Here is a 21,779-nt window from a genome sequence, read left to right on the forward strand (position 1 = left end):
GCAGGTGGGTTCTTAACCACTGCACCACCAGGGAAGTCCCCAGTCTTCTTTAAATAGTCACTGTACTCTGCTCTCCACTTCTTCACCTCTTGCTCCTTGACATTCTTTGGTCTGGCTTTGGCCCCTGCCACCCCACTGACTCTGCTCTTGACAAGGCCCCCAACTATACCAATGTGAACTGTTTCTGGCAGGTGTCTTGGAGTCATATAGGCTTGAATTCAAATCTCAGATGTGCCGCTTATTGGATGTGTGACCTTGGGCTAGTGACTTGACCTCTCTGTGCCTCTAAACTGGGGATAACAACAGTGAAGGACTAAATGAGATAAAGTACCTGGTGCAGAGTGGGATTATCATCATTGAACAAACATGTTTTTGTTCCAGAGACCAGACCAGGCCTGGGCTCATCGGCACCGAGCAGGTGGTCTGAAATGTCATTTCCCATGGTAGCAGCCGTCCTGGAGCTGTTCATTGGTCTGATTAATCGGAAATGGATCCGCTATCAGGATTAGCAGGGCATTTCTACATCTTAATGAAGGCCGGGTTTCCAGGGTCTTGTGACCCTGGGTGGTGGGATTCCAGGTTGGCCCTGGTGTGTGTATCACGGTGACGTGGGTGGGCATGGCAGTACAGTGTCCAAGCCCCCTCCCTTTTCCCCCTCCCCCTGCCTCTCTGTGGACACTTTGGGGAGACGTCCAAGCCATCGGAAGGCAATAACCCAGCCAGTGGGAGCCAGGTGGGGAGGGCAGATTTACCGGACAGCATTCACCTGGGAAGACATCCAGAGAAACTTAGGAGGTGGAATGTCTAGGCCTTCAGGACTGATGGTGTGTGGGGGCCGGGGAGAGGTGGAGTCACGGTTTCTGGCTTGAGCCTTGCGGTGGATGGAGGTACCATCACCCTGGTGGAGAGCAGTGGGGGAGGGGCGCATCCAGGGGAGATGCTAGGGCTGTTCCCAGCAGCTCTCAGCATGCCTTTGTCCTAGAGCTTGGAATTGATGGGGGGATGGGAGACAGAAGAGTGTAGCAGTTAAAGTATGGACTCCAGACTCAGTCGCCTGGGTTCAAATCTTGGCTCTGCCACTAACCAGCTGTCATGTTAGGCAAATCCCTTAACCTCTGTGTGTCTTGACTTCCTTCTCTATAAGCACAGATAAGTGTAGCACCCAGCTCATGTTCTCACAGCTCTTTGAAGAGTGCCTGGCACATAAGAAGCACTGCATAAGGGTTAGGCGTCGCTACTGTTATTTCCTCTATAGATCTTTCTTGCCCCCCACCCCATGCCTGCCCCCTGTAGTACAGGCCATGTTGGCAGTGACTGTGCCATGATGACTTGGTGTCTCTATCTCTCCAGGCAAACCTGTCTTCATTAAGGTCCCTGAGGACCAGACTGGGCTGTCAGGAGGGGTGGCCTCCTTCGTGTGCCAAGCCACAGGGGAACCCAAGCCGCGCATCACATGGATGAAGAAGGGGAAGAAAGTCAGCTCCCAGCGCTTCGAGGTACAGTCTCGGGTGGGAAGGGGCAGGCAGGGCTCCAGGTCTGCCTATTCTGGGGTCTGGTCCTACCTCACCTGCTCTTGGTCTCCCTCCTTGGGGGCCTTTTGGCAGTGAGAGGATGGCTGACCCTGAGCAGGCTTCTGTGTCCTGAGCAGGCTGTGACCACGTGTCTGTCCTGCGGCAGGTAATTGAGTTTGACGACGGGGCAGGGTCCGTGCTGCGAATCCAGCCATTGCGGGTGCAGCGAGATGAAGCCATCTATGAGTGCACGGCCACCAACAGTCTGGGAGAGATCAACACTAGTGCCAAGCTCTCAGTGCTCGAAGGTACGTGCTGGGGAGGGATGGGGCCTGGTGGGTGCGGAGACTGATGCAGGGATAAGCCAGCCAGCCAGGCCCGTCCCCACCGTGGGCTGGGGTGTTTTTATGGAAAGGAAAACTACTGGCCATCCTGGGGTCAGCGAAGGTCCGTGGTGGGCAGGGATGGTCACTGGATTTTTGGCCTGTGCCAAAGCCCGCTGTGTGCCTCGTGTCTTTGTGTTCTGCAGAGCCGGGATGTTGCTCGGTGGGTCTGGGGACTGACTTGAGGTGTGGGGCTGCAGCTACATATCGTTTGGGGTACATGACTCGTGGCAGTGGTTGTGATTTTCATGTGGAACCTGGCAGTAGGCCTCAGAGAGGTGTGTTCCCAGTCACCGTTAGGAGCAAGGGCCCTAAGCTGGAGGCTGGGGCTCCGTATGTGGACTTTAATGACTTCTCTCACTCCGCGGCTCCTCCGTTCATTCACAAACACTCCTTAATGCTGCCTTGTGTCCTGAGAGTTATCTGACCTGGTCCTGCCCTTGAGACTTCAGTCTCCAATAAGTCCTGCGGGTGTGGCCCAGGGGACTGTGGGGCAGGGTACAGCGTAGAAGGGAGCTGTGGTCTGAGTCCTGGGGACAAGTGGGAGTTGGGTTGGGGACCTCGGCAGGGGAATAGCATCAGCATGTGCCAAGGCCCAGAGGCAGGAGAGAATGGTGCTTTCAAGGAACTCTGAGTGGTTCCGTTTGGTTTTGGGGTGGGGGGGTCACTGGAGGACACAGAGAAACGGGGAAGAGTAATTCAACATGAGCCTGGAGAGACTGGAGGGCAGATGACACAGGACCAGGCTGAGAAATGAACACTTTCCTGGGGATATAGGAAGCCACAAATAGAGAGTGACATGATCGCCCCCCCAACCCCAGCCATGATGGAGTCATCAGTCTGAATGTGTCTGCCTGTATTTTCAAAATATGGCATTGATTGTTGCTTTTTTTAAAAAAAATTACAGTAACAATACCTGTTCACTGTTGAAAATTTGGTAAGTATAAAATAACACATAGGAAAAAATAAAAATCACGTGTTTCTCTTACCTCTACTATTAACTTTTGGTTATTTCCTTACAGTCCATTTTCTGTGCATGCATGATATATGTAACAAAAACAGGATTACATTCTGCTCAATGATTTGTGGACTGCTTTTTAAAAAAACATTTCATGAACATCTTCCTCGCCATTTTTTTCTGCATCATTATTTTTAATGGCTGTGGGTAAGTGTCACATGCAAGTACCCTAATTTATTTAGCCACTCCCTTATTGTTGGACACATATGTTGTTTCCAGTTTTTTGCTTTTATAAATAAGGTGCTATACGCTTCCTTGCAGATAAGATGTGTTCACCTTCCTGATTATTTCCTTATTCTAGATGCATGGAAGTGGAATTGCTGGATCAAAGTGCACATGCGATTTTAAGCCTTTTCAGTATTTCCAGAAGACTGTGTCAGTTTACACTCCCACCAAGCAGGGCATAAGAGGGGCCTCTTTTCTGCTTATCCTCACCAGCAGTGGGAATTATCATTTTAAAAAGTCTTTGCTAAGTTAATAGGCAAAAAATGGCATCTCAATTTAATTTGCATTTCTTTGATTACAGAGCAGTTGAACATCTTTTCATATTGGCCATTTTTACGTTGTGGCTTTATGTGTTCACACACACGTCCATTCAGTAACTCCTTTGTGACTGTGTGTCTGCTGCGAGGCGGGGCAGGGCCCTCCAGCTTAGAGGGGCAGTGGAGGACAGTGGTTAAGAGCAGGGCCTCTCGACCACTTACTCTCTCACCTTGTGACCTCAGGCAAGTAACCATGCCTCTGAGCCTCATTTGCTCGATCTGTAAATAGGGACATAGTACTTGCCACCCAGGCTGGTAGGGAGGATTAAATAGGAGTTAAGCACCTTGCCGGATTCCAGCATGAATGGTAGCTGCTATTGGGCTGGAAGCAGCACATCCCAAGGGCCAGACGTGTGAGCTGGCTGTACCTGGCGTCTCTGCTGCCTGGCATCATCTGGGTGATACAGCCCCCACCATCCACTCCTGTGGGGGGCGGGGGGCCCAGAGGACAGGCCCTGGGCCAAGATCCCTGATGGTTGAGTGCTTTCAGGGTGCTCCCTGCCACCCCTGACCTCAGTTTCCCCACTTATGACCTCAGGACAGGTATTTCAGCACTACCCTCCCTCCTGTTGCTGTCTGCCCCAGCAGGAGCCATCTGCCTTGCCCTGGCATTTGGGAGGTGGCTGAAGGGCCAGACTGTGGCTCCCACCCCAGAGGGCATCTCTCAGGCCCTCATATTAAGGGAAAGAGAGCCTTCTTATTAGTGTTGGAAGAAAAGTCCCCCCAAAGCCCCTACACCCCAGTTTTGGCCCTTGCTCTCCCCAAGTCCTCTGTCGGCACTCTCCTATCCCCACCTCTGCCCTGGGCAACTTTATCTTTTAAAGGGTTGAGGAGGATTGGGATGTTCTTGCAGGGGCTGAGGTAAGGGGGTTCAGACTTGCAGGGGTCTGTCCTTCTAGAGGGGCCTTCTTGGATGAGGGTTTCTCTCGCAGGGGTCTGGGGTCTGTTTGTGCTTCTTGGGGTGGGAGGTGTCTGATGAGGTTGGGAAGCGTGTAGGGCCCTACCCGTGTGCCTGGCCCAGCCGAGATGGAGCCGTGGGCCTGAATGAGCCCCTGCTGCTCCTGAAACACAGCACCCGCTGCTCCTGAAACACAGCACCCGCAAGATGAAATGCTGACTTACCATGTTGGTCTGCATAACCTTGACCGTCTGGCTCTGGGCATGGCAGAAAGGAGGGGAGTGGGAGGCCTCAAAGGTGCCAGGGGGCGGGGCCAGAGGAAAGCAGCCCCGCCCTGCCGCGCCAGGCCTCCTGTGCTGGCCAGAGAAGCTGGGTGTGTGTAGGAGTTGGGTGAAAGTATGGTGTGACTACAGCTGTTGGCTGGGGCCAGAAGACAGCCAGGGTCACTCCTGGGAGGAGGGCTGGGGAGAGGATGAAGCCGGCTTGGGGGCTGGGAATAAAGGTTGAGTCCCTTACCCGCATCATAAACTGCCTATGGCTCACCACACACTGGGCTCTTCAGGGGAGTGGCCCAGGGCTCTCTGGGGTGACTTGGCTCAGGTGAGGGGTTGCTGCCTCCCAGGCCTACGAGTCCACGCCAAGCTCTCTGCCCTGCCTTGCTCTGTGCCATGCCCAGCTCCCCTCACACTCCGGGAGCACCCCACACCCCTCCCACTTCATGGCCTTTGCAGCCAGCTCTCTGGGCAGGACTGCCACTCCCAGTGAGTCCCGACTGCCCTGTGATGCCCAGCCGGCTGCTCCCCGCCCCCTAGGCCCCGCTGGGTACCGAGTGGGGGTACCTGGCACAAGCTGGCTGGGGGTGAGCTGCCCAGTGTTCCTGTCTGAGTGGTAATTGAAGCCATTAGCGCACCAGTCTCTCCCTCGCCGGGTAATGGCAGGAAAAGCTCTTCTCACGCCGCACTCTTGAGGCTGAATCACTCCCCCTCCAACCCACCCGCTGCCGCCACTGAGACAGGGAATCTGACATTTTCTCTCATGAGGGAGGGGGAGTGGAGGGGGAGGGGAGATGGGCCTTGCTTCCTGGCCTTTCCCTCCAGGGTGTGGGGAAGCCGGGAGGGTCCTGGAGCTCAGTCTGGAGGTTGTGGATTCACGTGGGCCAGTAGGTTCCAGCCGGGCGGTACTGGTACTGTGGTCAGGAAAGCCCCAGAGGAGGCCAGACAGCAGAGGTGTGGGCAGGGCCCTGATGACTTGGGCAGGTTCTGGAAGGGCCAAGAAGGAGGAGGAGAAGGGAAAGAGGGGCAAGGAGGAGGGAAGAGGTCGAGGAGCAGGGATAAGCCGTTTCTGACTTTGTGGTGGGCACCTGGCTCTGGGGCCCCCGAGTGCAGGAGGCAGCATTTGCCTCGTGGTCATGGCTACAGCAGGTAGCGTGCACCCTGCGTGTGGTGAGTGCCCTGTGTGCTGTCTGTAAGGCAGTGTGTGTGAGGTGTGTGGTGTGGTGTTACAGTCTTAGGGGCTGTGTGTGCCTTATGGGTTGTATATAAAGCAGGGGGCATACTTCTGGCTGCGTGTGTGTGTGCGCGTGAATGCACACGTGCTTGCGCGTACGCACATCAGGCAGTGTGTGTGGGGTGGGGTGTGTACAGCAGGTGGTGTACACCTTATGGCCTGTGTCTGTGGCGGGGGGAGGGGTGCGCAGCAAGCAGCCTGGGCTGAGCGTGTGCGGTCCGTCTGGTGCTGTGGGAGGCCAGAGATGCTGTGTCTGGGCTCATTGTCTCCTGGACCCCACAGGATCCCTGCTCGGAGCTATCGGTCAGCCAGGACAGCTGGACAGAGATGGACGTGGGGCAGAGTGGTCAGGCTGAGCTGTTCTCAGTGCCTCTGAGAACTGCACCTCAGCAGTTCCTCTGCAGCCAGGCCAGAAGGGAGGGGGCCCCAGATAGGGATCCTGCCCAGACCTTGGGACTCTCTCCTCTTCCTCCCCTCCCCTCATCGAGCCCAGGCTCCCTTTCACCTGTTCCCACCTGGCCTTGGTGTCTGCTGGCTGGCCAGGACCACACCGCTCAGGCCACACAGGAATCCAGGTGCCCGCATGGAGTGCCTGGCCTTGCCCCCTTTGTTCCGGATAGGCCCTGCGGGAGGCCAGCTATGAGGCATGTGGGGTCGTGACTGGGGGAGGTGGGCAGTCCGTGCTGGGCTGGGACCCCCAAGCTCCACAGCTGTTCTCACCCTGGTTTTGGGACTGTGGGATGGTGGAGGCCCTCTTGAACCCCACCCACCCACAGCCCCTTTGGAAACAGCCTCAGGGACATGAGGGCTGATGAGCAACATATGACCCTGTCCTGCGGTCCTGGGCTGGCTGAACCTGGAGCGGGGCCAGTACAGAAGCTTGTGTTTTCAGGGTGGGTGGGCGTTTTCCCACGGAGTCATCTCTCCCTGCCCCACCCTCCTCCCTGCCCCTGGCCCAGGCCTGACTTAGGAGGGTGGGGAGTTTGGGTAAAGGGCTACCAGGCAGAGGATGACTCCTTAGGTGGCAAGATGTGCCCCCTTCCTGTTGCCTGCATATGTGTCTAGGTCATGGGCTTGTTTTGAGGAAGCTGGGCCTGTCACCTCCCTGATTTGCATCCATGGAAGATGTAGAAGGAGCCCCAGCACCTAGAATCCAGGCCGGCTTCTGCTCCTCCCCTCGCAGCTGAAGCATGACCTAAGTGCTTCTGGCCCAGTGACTGTGGGATCTGTGACCTGTCCTTCCACCCCCACCCCACCCCCACCCCCGCCGCATTGTGACTGTAGTCGCATTCAGAACCATGCAGATACGAGGCTCTGCAACCATTTCCTGGAGAGATCTGGGCCCCAGGTGTGGGGCTGGGAGAGGTGTCAGTAGGTGGGCACTGCCAGGAGGGTCTAGAAGATCAGACTCTGGGTTTCTTGGTACCTGGGATCCCCCATTTTTTTCTATCTCTGATTTGCGTTCAAGGTCCAAGCGGACTCCCTTCTGAATGGGTCCACTTGTGGGGTGGCCAGTACGCCTGCCTCTTCTGTCAGCCACGGACAGTGGACATGTTCCCTGTGCCTAGCCTGCCCCTCCCACCCCTGTGGTCACGGGTGCTTACATGGCCCCGCTGTGCCCATGGCTCCCTCGCCCACTGCCATCTCCCCCAGCCTCAGGACCACAGCGGAGCCAGCACCTCCGGGAACAGCTAGCCAAGTCGGAGGTTTTAAATGCCCCTGCGTGTGTACCTTCCCCATCCCTGGTGAGGTGCCCCCTCCCTCTGGTTGCCAGGGGAAAGAGGATTTTAATCAGGGGAATGACTTGATAAAATTTATGCTTCAGAAAGGTCCCTGGGGGTACAGAGTGGGGTACAGGGACACCAGGGAGAGGCCGGGGCAGCACTGCAGCCCAGGCAAGAGGTGGTAGTGGCCCAAACCCAGGCAGTGGGTAGGGAAGGAAGGGAGACTGGGTTTCATGCAGTTTAGAGAGAGTGGTGGCCTGCCTGGCCACCTGTGGGACTGGGAAGGCGGGAGACTCGGGGTTGCTGGCTCTGGGCCAGGTAGATGGCAGTGCCATTTTCTAAGGTTCAGGTATGGGAGGAGGACCTGGTTTGAGGGGCAAGTTGATGAGTCCACTTAGAAGTCTGTTGTATCGGGTGTGCGCAGGCATTGGAGGTAGGGGTGTCAAGGAGGACTGGCACTCCGAGGGACATGTGGAGATGCAGTTTTGAGGGTGGAGAAATGGCATATCTTACGGAGCCAGAGCCAAGGGGGAGGAAGAGGGCCCGGATGGAGCCCCAGACGCTAGCTCTCCATGTTGGGAGGGGAGTTTGCATAGGAATCTGGTGAGGAGGTGTCTGAGAGGTAGGGGTGAGTCCGTGGAAGTCAAGAGAAAAGCGTCTGGAAGGAGCAGGGAGGGGTGCTGTCGAGAGGTCAGGCAGGATGAACGATGAGACGTGTCTTTTGGACTTAGCTCCGTGGAGTCATGGTTGACCTTGGTGAGCACGCTGGCAGGAAGCCATGGGGGTGGCAGCTGGGCTGCAGGGACCTGAGGAGTGAGTGGGAGGCTCTCAGTGGTCTGGAGGGACTGGGCCTGAACCTAGGGGAGTAAAGGGATCAAAAGAGTCGTCCTGGAGTGGGACTGAGGTGGGGACCCCAGGAAGAGTTCGCTGTGGTTCAGGGCCCAGAAGCTGGAATGTGGAAAGGGTACAGGCCTGGGGACGGTCCCCAGGTTCACCTGGGTGTGTGTGGCTGGGAGGCCTCACCAACCAGGTTGTGTAGAGCCCTGTGAGGTGCCAGGGAAGCCCTGGAGGTGGGGGACTGCAAGGGGGAGGCCTCGGCTGCTTGGCTGTTCTCAGCTAGCTTGTGCTGCCGACAGGCCCCAAACAGCTCAGACTCAAAAACAAAACAGGCTTTTAAGATGCCAAGTTTGATGAAATCTGAGTGCTAAAAGAGGTGGGAGTTTTCTCTTAGAAAAAGCTGAAAATCAAGCCTGAAAGCTGCGAAGGGAGCCCAAGGCTCCCCAGGCCCCCCTTACTGCCTGGAAGTCTGGGGGTGGGGTGGGGCTCTCTGGGAGAGTGTGGGAGCCTGCGGGTCTGAGGAGCCCTTCCCACCTGCTAGGGGGTGTCTTGGCCCTGACCTTGCTAAGGTTGGAGCTGCCTCAGGGACAGGGCCTGAGGCAGCCTTGGTTTCCTTAGAGTGCCAGGAGGGCTGGGGGAACCAGCAGCCCTGCCACCCACGAGGTCCCCTCATGCGTCTCTGTCTGCGTTTCCCGGCTCTGTCCCTGCATGCGTCTCCAGGGACACGTGTGTCAGCATACGTGTTATCTTTGCATGTCTGCACATGTGTGTTTCTGCATCTCTGCGTGCTCTCCCTCTGGATCTGCTTGCATGAGTCTGTTTCCACAGGTGCTTGTCACTGCAGGTGCCCCTCCGCACGCACATGTAGGTTTCTATTTTTGCACCTGTCTCTTTCTCCACGTTATATCTCTGTGGGTCCCTGGTTGTGCATGTATCTAGTTGTCTACGTTCAGAGAAGGGGTGAGGCCAGGCCCAACACTCAGGCACAGGGGAGGGGGTCAGGCCTACAGACGGTGCCACCCCAGGGAGCCTGTGTATGTGTGTGCCTGTGTGTGCCTGCGTGCGCACAGAGCCGCCAGGAAGCTGGGTAAACACGGGTGAGAAGTTCGTGCTGACAGACGGTGCCGCCCGCTCCGGGACCCCGCAAGGCGTCCCCATCTGTCCGCTTCCCTGGTGCAGCCCCCTCCCTCTGGCCCAGACTCCGCCTCAGGCATCCCAGGCTGAGCTGGACAAAGAGACCTGTGTGTGCTTTGTAGGGGGCCTCAGCAGCCCCCTCCCCCAGTCATTGCAGCCAGCCTAGGCTGAGCCCCTGTCCACCTCCACCCCAGCTGCATCCATCAGGCCTTAGCTCCAAGCAGCCTTACCTTCCCACTCTCTCCCCGGACCACAGCCCTTACTCAGGCAGCCCCTCCCTCCCTTCCACCAGAAAGCTCTCCCTGCCTCTCCTGTTCCAGTGTTTCCTATTCTTGCATCTCCCTCCTCCTTCAGGAAGCCACCAAGATAGCAGGTGAGCTGTGGAGTTGAACTGATCCAGCTCCACTGCTGCTGTGGGGACCTCAGCCAATCTCTTGACCCTCTCTGAGCCTTAGGCTCCCAACACCCATCCTCCAACCCCCCCACACCCTGTCACATTCCTCTGCCCAGTGGGGATAGCAGGGAAGAAGGGGTCAGGGTTCCCACTGCAGTATCTAAAGACCATCGCAATTCATGCACACGTGTGTACCCACCACAGGTACACAGATCTGTGCGGGCAGATACTAGGAATGTGTGCGCCCTACATATGCATACAGGCAGAATCCACAAACGGTTGTAGAGGCTCCCCAGTACCTCTGAGGTCCCCTAAAGTCCCCATGGGTTTCTCTTTCCTTCTCGGGGACCCTTTTATCAGAGGATGGATAGACCTCGCCCCAGAGGCACAGACACTGCGGAAGTCTGGCACTGAGACTGCGAGGCAGGTGTAGGGACTTCCCGGTGCTGTGCACACCAGGGGGGCAGCCCCCAGCTACGCGTCGGTTGAGCGTGAAAGAAGCTGGACTTCCTGGGGTTGGGGAGTGGGGTCCTGAGAAGGGGCGCCGTGCCTCCACCCAGGCGGGGGCAGGAGTGGGGGCAGCGGCTCAGACCGCAGATGCGCGCCCCGCGTGGACACGGCATGTGCCGCCTTTCCGCCGCGGCTCAGAGTCTCCGCCGTTGCCATAGTTACCGGCGGCCTGGAACGGGGAGGGACCCTTCCTCTCCTGGCGCTCAGCAGCCCCTCCGCCCTCAGGACGGGTTTTGAGGGGATTCGGCGTAACCCGTAGATGCATGTGTTGGAACGTGGGTGCATTCCCGAGGGCGGCCATGTGTGGGGGACAGTCGTGTTCGTTTTGCAGTAAATAAAAACGCTGCGGCGTGTGTGCAGGGGTCTGCAGCGGAGCTGCGGGCCTGAAGCCCAGCCGGCAGAGGGCGTGGTACGGGGCAGGATGGTGGCTGGCTCCCCCAGGACTACCCTGAGCCCTTCCGGCGCCGGCGCCCCTACCCTGACAGGCGAGGAGTCCCACCACCTGGTCTCATGCCAGCCCCACCTCGACTTAACTCTGTGACCTTGGGCAGGTTCCGAGATCTCTACACCCCCATTTGCTCACGTACCTTACATAGTTTCAGTAAAATCATTTTGTAAAGCATTTTAACGCGGTACCTGGAACTAGTAAATGCTCCATAAACCTAACCTTTATCCCTCATATCTGGACTTCTGTTTTCCCGGTTGTTGATGGGTTTGGAGTGATCATGCAACGTCAGCCTGAGGAATTTGCCCTGGTCCTTAGCCTGAGTGGTTCAGGCTACAGTGGCCCCAAGCTCCTGTGGTTCCTGGGCGGGGTAGGGGGGAGCGGTTGGGAGGCGGGGGTGAAGAGGATAAATGTCACAGTCTGGTGGTGGGTCAGTTTACACCAACCTGCCCAGTGCTCAGCTTGTCCAGAAACACTCGGGTATCGGTAATGGCTGCTGTCCTTGGCTATATTTGAATGTGCTGGAGGCCCCCGCGGGTGAGCGTAGAAGGAAGAGCCAACAGCAGGTCACTCCCGAGGGTCTGGAGTCCTCCTGTGAGACACGCTTCCCTTCCCCAAGGTGCAGAACTACAGCCTTTTGACTTGTGCCTGGAAGCCTAGTTGGCACAAGGGACTGGCTTTTGGGTCCCGCTGTTTTATGGACAGCTCTTCACACACGCCAGTTTTAGGCTCTGGCGGTTGTGCCTGAGGGATGATCTGAGCCAAGGACAGAACCACTGAGGGCACGATAATTGAGGGAGGAAAATTAATTGTCCTTAATTTGGCACAAATCCCAAAGACTTTCCCCGTGTTAGGAATTCAGAGTATATTCCCAGGACACAGGGCTGCAGATGTTTGTACTTCTTCCCTTCTCCTTGAGCAGCACCTTGTGGGTAGAGATGAAGGCGAGCTGACTCCTGGGCCCTGACTCTGGCAGGCCCTGCCCGCCTCCCTCCTCCACTGCTCTGGAGGGCTGAACAGGTAGGATTGAGGTCTGGGAAGAACTAGACTGGTGTCCCAGTGGGCTAGGATGGCTCCAGCAGCCCTGAGTGTCCCCTGGCTGTTGGGGAGGGCAGGGAGGGTGGACGTGGACGGAGCCCTGCCTGGGCCTTCCTGGAAAAGCAAGTGACGGCAGGACCAAAGGAAGCTGTTCCCCTGCTTGGCGCATCCCAAGTCCTGCTTCATTTCCATCCTCCCTTTCCTTGCCACTGTTAACGTTGTCCTTTTAAAAATCAGAGCTAAAAGTCAGGACGCTGTGGGATCATATTTACAGCCAAGGACACGCTGGGTTCATGTCTGGAACTTAAAGGGCTGCAGGTGGGGAAGTGTTCTGCCAGTTACCGGGAGAAGCTGGGAGGCGAGACCGTGCTGGGAGTCCTACTGCTCCCCAGCCCGAGACACCCCCTTCTCCTGACAGGTCCACAGTCTCTTAGGGATGCCCCAGGCAGCTGGAGCCTCGGCAGAACGCCCCCTGGGATGTGGCAGCAGATAGAGCGATGTCTTGCCCCTGCCTGCTGAGGCTCCTCCAGCTTCCTCTCCTGCCTGCCCACCAGCCAGTCCCCCTGGGTCTCTGGGGGGACCAGCCCCGCCAACCTCTACTTTCCTCCCTTCTGAGGATCCCACTTGTCTTTTCCCTGGCACAGGAGCCTGACCTCAGCAAACATCCCCACACGCTTGTCTTGTGCTGGGCCTGCAGGAGGGAGACGGGAGCGGTGCTGGTCTCCTGGTCTCCCCCACCATTTAGCCCCGCTCCCCTGCCAGGAGACTGACAAAGGACAGGGTTCCCCTTCCCGCATTGGGTGTGCCTGGCATCCACACTGGCAGAGAGTCTTTGCCAACTTCTCACGCTCACTCTGTGGTTTGCTCCTGGAAGGGAGCGCCTCTCGCCAGCCCAGGACGGGAGAGGGGCCCCCGGGCCCAGGTCTTGGTAGCTGTCTGCCCCCAGTGGCCCAGTCCTTGCTAGTTATAATAATAACGTCTACCAACAGCCATTGGGTTCGGATTCTTTGTCAGGCACTCTCCAGCACCTTATGTGTATCGTTGCGTGTAGTCTTCACAACGGCTTTACAAGGAGGGCACTTGAACCCTGTTTATAGATAAAAATGGATAAAGGGAGAGGATTAGTAACACTCCCAGGTCACAGAGCTAGTGAGTGATGGAGGTGGGAGCTCCACTTGGTCTGTACTCATCCAGAGCCTGTGCTACCAGCCCAGTGTGTGCTCCCAAGGGTGCAGAGTGGGCAGCCTTGCCCCATCCCTGGCCCCTCAGGGCTGATGCACGAGTCCACGTGTAGTGAGAGTAGGGGTGTGCTGCTGCGGTCCATGCCTGTTGCTCTCATGGAAGTGAGCCCTCAACCCCTGGCAAGCCGGGAGAAGGCAGCCGTGGAGTTTTGCCCCCCTCGTCAACTTTTGGTGTCCTCACAGGGCGTTTTTATCTCTTTAGCCTCCACGTACTCAGACATGGTCCCCAGGCCTGACCATGGCTTCCAGGGTCAGGACTGAGTGAGGGAGGAGGGTCAGGGTCAGGACCGGGGGTCGAAGGTGGGTCATTGGTAGGGTAGAGGGTGCCCAGTGTCGGGGCCAGAACCCAGGCTATGACGTGGGGCTCTGCCACGTGGTGGAGCTGAAGGCTGGATACAGGCAGTGGAGGGGACACTGCACATGCAGGAGAGGGAGTGGGGGCTGAACAGCACGGGGAGCCTTTGGGTTGAGTTGTGGCTGTTGATGCCACTGTGTGAGCCCTAGGCTCCCTACAGCCCAGCATCCGTGGAGCACTTTCTGCTGTGGCCAGGAGAGCCTCAATCCTCATTTTCCCAGGCCCCGGAGAGATAAGTGCTCATGTCTGCAGTCCGAGGCATTGCTTCTCAGACCCGGAGACTTCCTGACAAGGCAGGGTGGGCCCCACGGCAGCTCCCTGGCCCTGTGAAGGGCAGGGCTGGGCAGTGGGGCTCGGGACTCTGGTTCCTCATGTCAGGGCAGGCTTCATGCTTAGAAGTCAGGGCAGAGATAAGTCGATCCCAGCCACCCTGGGAGTCTTAGGGTGGTCCTCGTGAGCAGGCAGTGCCAGCCCTAACGTGCGCATCTGCTCTTTATCTGCAGAGGAACAGCTGCCCCCCGGCTTCCCCTCCATTGACATGGGGCCTCAGCTGAAGGTGGTGGAGAAGGCCCGCACGGCCACCATGCTGTGCGCAGCAGGCGGGAATCCAGACCCTGAGATCTCTTGGTTCAAGGACTTCCTCCCTGTGGACCCCGCCACGAGCAACGGCCGCATCAAGCAGCTGCGTTCAGGTGAGCAGAGGGCGAGGGTCAAGGGGCCGTGCAGACTTCAGGAAAGGCATCAGGCCGGAACCCAGCGCAGCCTTCCCTCTTGGGCCTGGGTGCCTGGGAGCCACGGGAGGCCTCAGCCTGGGGCTGACCCTCCAGGGCTGAGCAGAGGGCGCCTAGTGGGTGGGCCAGATCCTGCTATAGGCCCACCTGGCCTGCCCAGGAAGAAAGCTTGGCAGCGAGGGCTGGTCAACTGTGATTCTTTCACCTTCCCGGGATTGTCAGACTCCAGACTTCAGTCCAGCTCTGCTCCTTGAGGCACAAGTGTTGTTCCCAGCCTGGTGTTGGGCTCTGCGAAGGTGCTCTGTGGGCACTCATCCTCCACCTTCCCTGGAGCCTGGCCTGAGGGGGGCCTGGGTGATGCTTCTCTTTGCTTCTTCAGACGGCAGGGAAAGAGGCCAAAGATGCCTGATTCATCAGGCTTCAAAAGGCTGGACCTCAGAGGCTTGGAGCCAGGGGGATGTGCTGCCATCCCTCGGCCACCAGGGCCACCTGTCTCCTCTGGATGTCTCAGTCGAGCCAGCTTGGAGCCCCGCGAGCAAGGATGCCGCCTTGACCGGGCAGGAGGTGTCGCCCCGTCGATCGATCTGCCTGCGAGGCTCCCGCCAGGATAATTGATTCAGTTTTTTTGTGGGAACAGAGCAGGCGGGAAAGGAGCCTTGGAATCCCCTTAGCTGCAATTCTGCATCTGCTGCCAGCATGGGCTGCACTGATAGACCTTGGTCCAGGAGCCCTCCTGCTAGCTGTGGGATGGCGGACTCAGGCAGGATGGCTTGGGCAGCACCGGCCAGAGCCCCCGCTGCCCATCACCTATGGTGTCGACACCGCAAAGGAGGACATGACTGTGCCCCTTTCAGGGCCCTGCAGGCTGCAGAGGTGCCCCGCCACTTCCTGGGCTGCCAGCCCCTCCTCACCAACTTCTGCCAGGTGGGCACCCCTGTGGTGCCCAGGGGAGGACTGAGGGATAAGCCACCCAGCAGGGGCAGGATTCTGGCCCCAGCCACGGCCACCTGAGACAGCCTGTGAAGTGTTAGCTCATTTAATTTAATTTAAAACTCAACAAGATGGAGGCAGCTGTAGTGCAGTTAATTAAAACAGCTATAATCAAGGCAGGAAACGGTCCACCAGCATTTGCGGCCACTGCCCAGCGCGGCACAGTGACCGCCATGGTTCAGCTCATCTCCGTTTCCCCGCAGCCCCCAGGCAGGCTTCCCAAGCAGCCAGATGGTCCTCCCCGCAGACCTGGCCTCTGCCCGGAACGGCGCTGACTGTGGCAGCAGTTCTGGGAAGGCATGCTGTCTCACATGTTCGTTCGTTAAGTATTTATGTAGTGCTTGCTGTGTGCCGGGCCCGGTGGCACCCATTCACGGCCCTGTGAGTCAGCTCCCGCCCAGGACTCCCCTGGATGCTGCTCGCCAGCCTCCTCAGCCTCTCAGCAGCTGCCAACACCCTCCCTCCCTCTTAGCCACTCTCTCCTCTGTCTCCCTGGCTTCCCTCTTACTTCTCCAAGTGCCCCTTCTCTGTCTGCCCAGCAGCCCCTCCTGCTCGTTCCTCCAGCCGGGGAGCCTGTGAACCCTGCTCTTATCCCATAGACACAGCCGTTCCCCCGCCAGCTCGCCCACCCTTACAGCTTCAGGTACCATTTACCTCCACTCCTGAGATTCCCAGTTCTGTCTAACCCAGACGTCTTGCTGGAGTGCTAGACTAAAACACCCATCTGCCTTCTGGGTGTCACCCTGACTGTGAAGGGTGGTAACTTCCTTCCCAAACAGCGGTGCCCTTCTCCCACTGACCCTCTCTCTGTTGAGTGGCAGCCCCTGTAACCTGAAACCTAGGACACACTGCAACTCCTACTCCATGTAAGGAACCGCCAAACCCTCTTGATTTGTCACCCACATAGTTCTCAGTTGGTCCCCTTTTCTCCTTCTGCTGCCTTGGCCGTATCCCAGGTCACCAAACACTGCTCTCCCTGCCTCCAGACTCTCCCCGCCTCCAGACTCTCCCCCTGAATCCATCCTGCAGCACTGGCGGAGTTTTCTGCCTGCACCCTCTGTGCTCTGACAAGCCCAGTGGCGTCTTATTGCCTCCATGGTCAGGTGCACACTCCTGAACAAGGCACACAGAGCCCTTCTTGCTCTCCCCCAGCTCACATCTCCGGTTCATCTCAACCCCAGCTGTCATCTTCCCCAGCTCATGTCATCAGGTCCCGGCTGCACTCACTAGCTCTTTGGCCTCGCTTAAGTTATTTAACTTTGAGCTTCAGTTTTCTCCTCTTTAAAAAGGAGTTACAGTGAGGATTAAGTGAGTCAAAGGTAGTGAGAGCTGTAGTTGACTGGTGTGTGATGAGGGTTCCGTGAATGGGGCTCTTTGTAGCTCCGGCCACTCCCCGACTTGCACTGAGCCCCCGACCACATCCTCGCCCTCTGCTCACATTCACTGGAACGTGAAGCTCCCCTTCTCTGCCTGAGACCTGCTCCTTCAAGACTCACCCTGCTTTGTGTTGTCACTGTCTGGCTCCAGCTCTGCTCACTTAGGCTGGGCACTCTGCAGGGAGGGCCTGGGATTGGCTCCCGTCTGTGAGGGCCCCGCAAGTGGCCAGCACAAGCCCCGCTATAGGACAGGTATCTCTGAGCCCTTAGGATGAATGATATCCTGAACGTGACCTTTGGGCCCTGTCCTTTCAGACTAACGTTCATTCCCCCTGCTTCCCAGGTCCAGGGAAGACTTTCTTGTTTGACCTTTCCTGCCTCCTGGAAGCTGTGACCTAAGGGTAGTGGGCCCAACGTCCAACTCCTGGGATGGCACCTGAGGGGCCTCAGTCATCCCACCTCCGCAGTAACTGACAGGACTCTCTCCATCACTGCCTGACCCTGGGCCCTGACCCTTGACCCAATAGCTGCTGCCCCCATCCTGTACCATTGAGAAGTGTGCTGGGGCTGTTTCATGCACATTTGACATCCCTGTTGGAGTGGAATCGGGCCCCTGAGCACTCGGCTTTTACAGGGGCCTCACGGTTTACGCATCACCAACAGTTTACAAAGTGCTTTCCTGCCTTTGGTTGCACTTGATTCTCCTGCAACCCTGAGAAGTAGGACAGTTTGTGATTATCATGCCTTCTTTACAGCTGAGTTAGGGAGTCACCCACCCCGGGTCACGTGGAGATCCGAGGCCGGGGAGCTCCCCTGGGACGGCATCCAGGGGGCTTCTGTCACATCTGACTAACCTGGAGCCTGGGGACTCTGCTAGGGCCCCAGAGCGCCATAGTCTCGTCCTCTCCAGACCTCAGGCCCGCCCTGACCAGTACCCAGAACTCCTCAGGCATCTGCGGGCCGAGCCCCAGCACGTGTCACCAGGGCGTGAAGAGCTGGAGAGGAGGGCAGTTGGCAGCGTGCGCGGCCCAGGCACGAATTCTGCTCGACAGGCGCCTTCTTCTCCGAAGCGATGTCACCTGCCGCCACAACCTGAGCCTCTTGGAGAATTTGAACTTGAGGCCCGGTGTGGGCCCTGGAGGAATGGTACAAGCTCAGGGAGAGTGGAAGTCAGGAGCGGGCAGCATCACTGGAGCAGTGAGGGGGCTGACCTCCAAGTGGGGCTCCGAGCCACTGCTGTTGGCCCTGCACTCTGCCAAGCCTGGACAGGCCCCTGTGGGACACCGCCAGTGCTCCGCTCCTCCCGGCGCCTGTGTGTGCACGCCGCCATCCCCGTTACCCTGGAAGACCACTTGTCCACCCTGTCCACTGCTCACCCTAACACCTGAGCTGGGATGCCGGCATTGGGTGCGGGAAGAGACCCGCTGTCCCAGCGGATGGGACTCTGCGGTGGGCCTGAGGGCTGCAGCCCCTGCTCCATCCCACCATCAGCCGGTCTGTCAGGAGGGCCACTCTCAGTGATGGTCCCTTTTGTCTGAACACACTGGCACCCCTCAGGGGCAATGTGAAATCCGGGGGACCCTCCAGTCTCCCACACCCATCTCGGGAAATGGAAAAGGCAGATTCTTTCCGTTTGGTGGGGAAACGACTTTTCGGAGAGGCCCAGAGACTTGTCACACAACAGGCTAGGTTTCGGAAGAGCTGAGGCCGGAAGCTAGGGTGTCCCAGTCCTGGAGCATCTACGCCGCCACCCCTCCCTCTCCCCGTTCCCCTCCCCATCCCAGGTCAGGCCTGGACTGTAGGAGTCGATCAGCCGTGTGGACTTTTTGGTCTCGGGACCCCTGATTGTAAATATCAGAGGACCTCCAAGAGCTTTTGTTTGTGTGGGTTTTATTTATCAGTATTTGCCATATTAGATGTTAAGACTGAGAAGATTTTAAATATTTATTAATCCACTTTAAAATAATTAAAAATCCCATTACATGTTAACGTAAACAATATTTTTTAATGGACAATAATTATATTTCGTGAAACAAAAGCATTTAGTGAGAAGAGTGCCCCTGTTTTACACTTTTACAAATCTCTTTAATTTGGGGTTTAATAGAAGACAGCTGGATTCTCATACCTGCTTCTGCTTTTGGTCTATTGTGCTATCACATGTCCTGAAGCCTCTGGGAAACTCCACTGTATGTTCTTGAGAGAACAAAAGTGAAAAAGGCAAAAAGCTTCTCAGTATTATGAAAATGGCTTTGACCTTGCGGACACCCCGAAGGGGCCTCTGGGACACTGAAGATCTGTGGACCACGCTTGGAGGATCACGGTGATGATGGTTCTTCCTGGACAGCCTCTGCCTGCCTTGCACACAGCCCAGGTCCCAGCAGCCGCCTTGGCCTTGTCTCCAGCCTCTGTGTCCAGTGGGAAGGCTGTGAGCCAGACCTGGTTAGTTCCTGCCACCTCATAAGCTGTGTGACCTTTGGCTTTGGGCACTTGATGTTCCTCAGCCTGTTTCCTCATTCTTACTGAGATGGATAATTCCTCAGTGGGTGTCTTCAGGTTCAATGAGATAGTAACCAGAGTTTGTCTCCCTGCACACTTCCCTCCCCAGAAGTGGGCGGGGCTGACCTGGGCCTGCCCACAGGCCCCTCACTCCTCTGGATGGGGCAGTGGTAGAAGAGGGGGTCCCTGTTGGGAAGGGAACGTGTCCAGACCTCATAATGGCCCCACACCTGCATTTGCAGGGTGCGCGTCTGGCTCTCTAGGCTGCTGATTCCCAGGGTTACAAGGCAATGAACAGGCAAGGGCCGGGGGCGGGGAATGGCCCCTGGCTCTCACCAATCAGGTGGGGGGACTCTGCAGTCAGTAGGTTTTTAGCAAGGTCGGGTGGCTTTACAGGGGTCTGCCACCGGGTGGTGAGTAGGGGGCTGGTGTGTGTGTTTGTGGAGGGCTGGTCTGGTGATAGCCTGAGGTGAGCTCTCCCTTTAGCCCTTTCTTTGGTCTGCTTCAATGCCCTGCTTTGGGTAAGTGCTCTGTTTTGAAATCCTACTCACCTGTGGAATCTGGGGAGCCCTGCAGGGTGGGGTTATATCGCCTCTTCTCTTCACCTTGCCCTTCCACTGAGCTCGGCTGGTGGAGTCTGCAGGAGCCCTGACTCACCACCCTGATTCCCGGCACCCCCAGCCCTGCTGGCCCAGCCTCAGTCTCCCCCTCCTCAGAGCCGTGCCAGCGACCTGGGGAACACAGCTTTGCCTACACGCAGCCTGGTGCTTGCTCACACCTAAGCCACGCCTCAACTTCTCTGTATATTTAAGGCCCTCTCATGTTTTATTTTATCTGATTTGGCTTTCCTTCCTTTTGTACTAATGCTTCTCTCTGATCTTATTTGCATTCACATTACCTCGCCAGGTGGTTCACCAATCAGAGGTAAGAATGCTGTCCGTGCATCTCGCCACACCACGCCTCGCCGCCACCGCCGTCACCACCACTCCATCCCGTCCAGTCCCGTCCGTCACCTCCCGCATCCCCATCCCGACCTCTCCAGCCTCCTCATCTCCAGCTCCAGCCCCTTCAGCACCACCGGCCACCACACACATCCACTCTCAGCCATCCCCTCCTGTGACTCATCCATTGCAAGTCTGGATTGTGGAGATACTCGGCTCATCCCTGTCTTGGGGCTGGAAGCCCAACTGTCCAGGTCTTCTAGGCCAGCCCCACAGAAGGGGCTCTGTTGGCTCCTGCAGGGAAGCCAGGCCCTAGTCCTCAAGGCTGGCCAGAGACAGAAAGTCTTCCCATGAGGTGGGGGAGCATGACCAAGCCTTGCCTTCCCTCTTGAGAACCTTCTTTGTCTTGGGCCCTCAATTATTACTAAGTTCCCCGTTAATATCCCAGCCCTGTAGTGGAATGAGGATCCCCCTGTAAATCCCCCAGCTCAGCAAACGCTAGGAGGGACGCGCAGTTAAGACTTCAATGTAGAGGCTGGGATGACAACAGAAATAAATAGGATCCTAGGTAGCCTGATCCCCTGACCTATCGGCCCCAGCTGCTTTCATGCAGCAGGACCCTACATTCTGCGGTTCCAAGCCCGGACTGTACTCAAAGGTCCGGTTCGAGTTTGACTCACCTCAACTCCTTTAAAAACTCAATTTCTCTCTCAGAAGTCTGTTTCCTCTTCTTTAAGTCAGGGCCAGGGCCCCACCTCCCTCATGGGGTCGTGAGGATTAGAGGAGAGGAAGAGGATTTGGGCAGTGTCTGGCCCAGAGCAGGCACCCTGTAAAATGGTTGCTTCCATAATGCTTTTATTCAGTATTCTTGGGCACATCTAGACCCTCAGAGTTTAGGGCCAGGCTGCTCTTGGACCACAAGATGTGGCTGGGTGGAGCAGCTACTCCCCTGTGGTGCATCTTGTCCATCACCCGCTGAGGACAGGACTCAGCCTCTGGATCCCCCCGCCCATCCTTTCAGCCTGTGCTGACTCTTCAGTGCCCCCGCTGCTGGGTCTTGGTCTTGGTTCCAGATTTGGGGATTTCTGTGTGCAGTAGGCTCAGGGTCTGTGTTGGGTCCCTTGACCAGTCCTGGCTCTCACTGCAGGGGAGCCTCCTCCCCGAGCAGGGATCCCACCCAGGTACCGCTCCCTGCTCCCGCCTGTGGCACCAGCTGCCCCCAGGTGAGCTGACCCTGATATAGCCCCTCTCCCTCTGGCCAGGGCCCTGAGCCCCACCTGCTTGAATGAACATTTTCTGTGATAACGTCCATCCATCCCATAAACATGACCTGTTGAGTGCCCATCGAGGCTGTTCTCGCAGGAGATGGGTATTTGGCACAGGCCCTGGGACGTCACACTCCCTGATGCTGGTGGGGAGGGCTGCCCAGGACCACAGAGCAGGCCAGCCCTTTTCCCCTTGGTATCAGGGCCCAGCCTGGGCACCCGTCTCCCCACCTCCAGCTCCTAGCCCCTTGGATGTTCGCGCCCCTCCTGCTGTCCCAGGTCTGGGTGGTGGAAGAGGGGTGTTGGGCGGTGAAGGGGCTGTAGCTCAGACGCAGTGGCCCTCCCCTGGGGCCTGAGCCATGAGAGCGTGGCCTGGAACTCTTCTAGCGGCTCCGGTCAGGTCAGGTCAGGTGAGGTCAGGCAGTTCTGTGTGTGTCCTGTGTG

At 57.4% G+C, this 21,779-nt stretch overlaps 1 protein-coding gene across 6 annotated transcripts in view; it reads left to right on the plus strand.

Annotated features, from left to right (window-relative positions):
• The window catches only part of PTPRF (protein tyrosine phosphatase receptor type F), a gene marked incomplete at its 5' end in the record, with an annotated part of 71,746 nt that overhangs the window by 7,440 nt on the left and 42,527 nt on the right, over positions 1-21,779 (plus strand). For 4 of the 6 annotated variants that reach the window (XM_079698116.1, XM_079698117.1, XM_079698119.1 and 1 more), the window contains 3 exons: positions 1,351-1,496; positions 1,678-1,819; positions 14,040-14,228. In XM_079698116.1, the coding sequence (XP_079554242.1) occupies positions 1,351-1,496; positions 1,678-1,819; positions 14,040-14,228 (477 nt within the window). Of the gene's footprint in view, positions 1-1,350; positions 1,497-1,677; positions 1,820-14,039; positions 14,229-20,035; positions 20,054-21,779 lie in introns of all 6 variants that reach the window. The other 2 variants (XM_079698118.1, XM_079698120.1) reach the window with 1 other exon arrangement.

Source organism: Hyperoodon ampullatus (genome assembly GCF_949752795.1).
Source record: "Hyperoodon ampullatus genome assembly, chromosome: 2".
Classification (NCBI taxonomy): Eukaryota; Metazoa; Chordata; class Mammalia; order Artiodactyla; family Ziphiidae; genus Hyperoodon; species Hyperoodon ampullatus.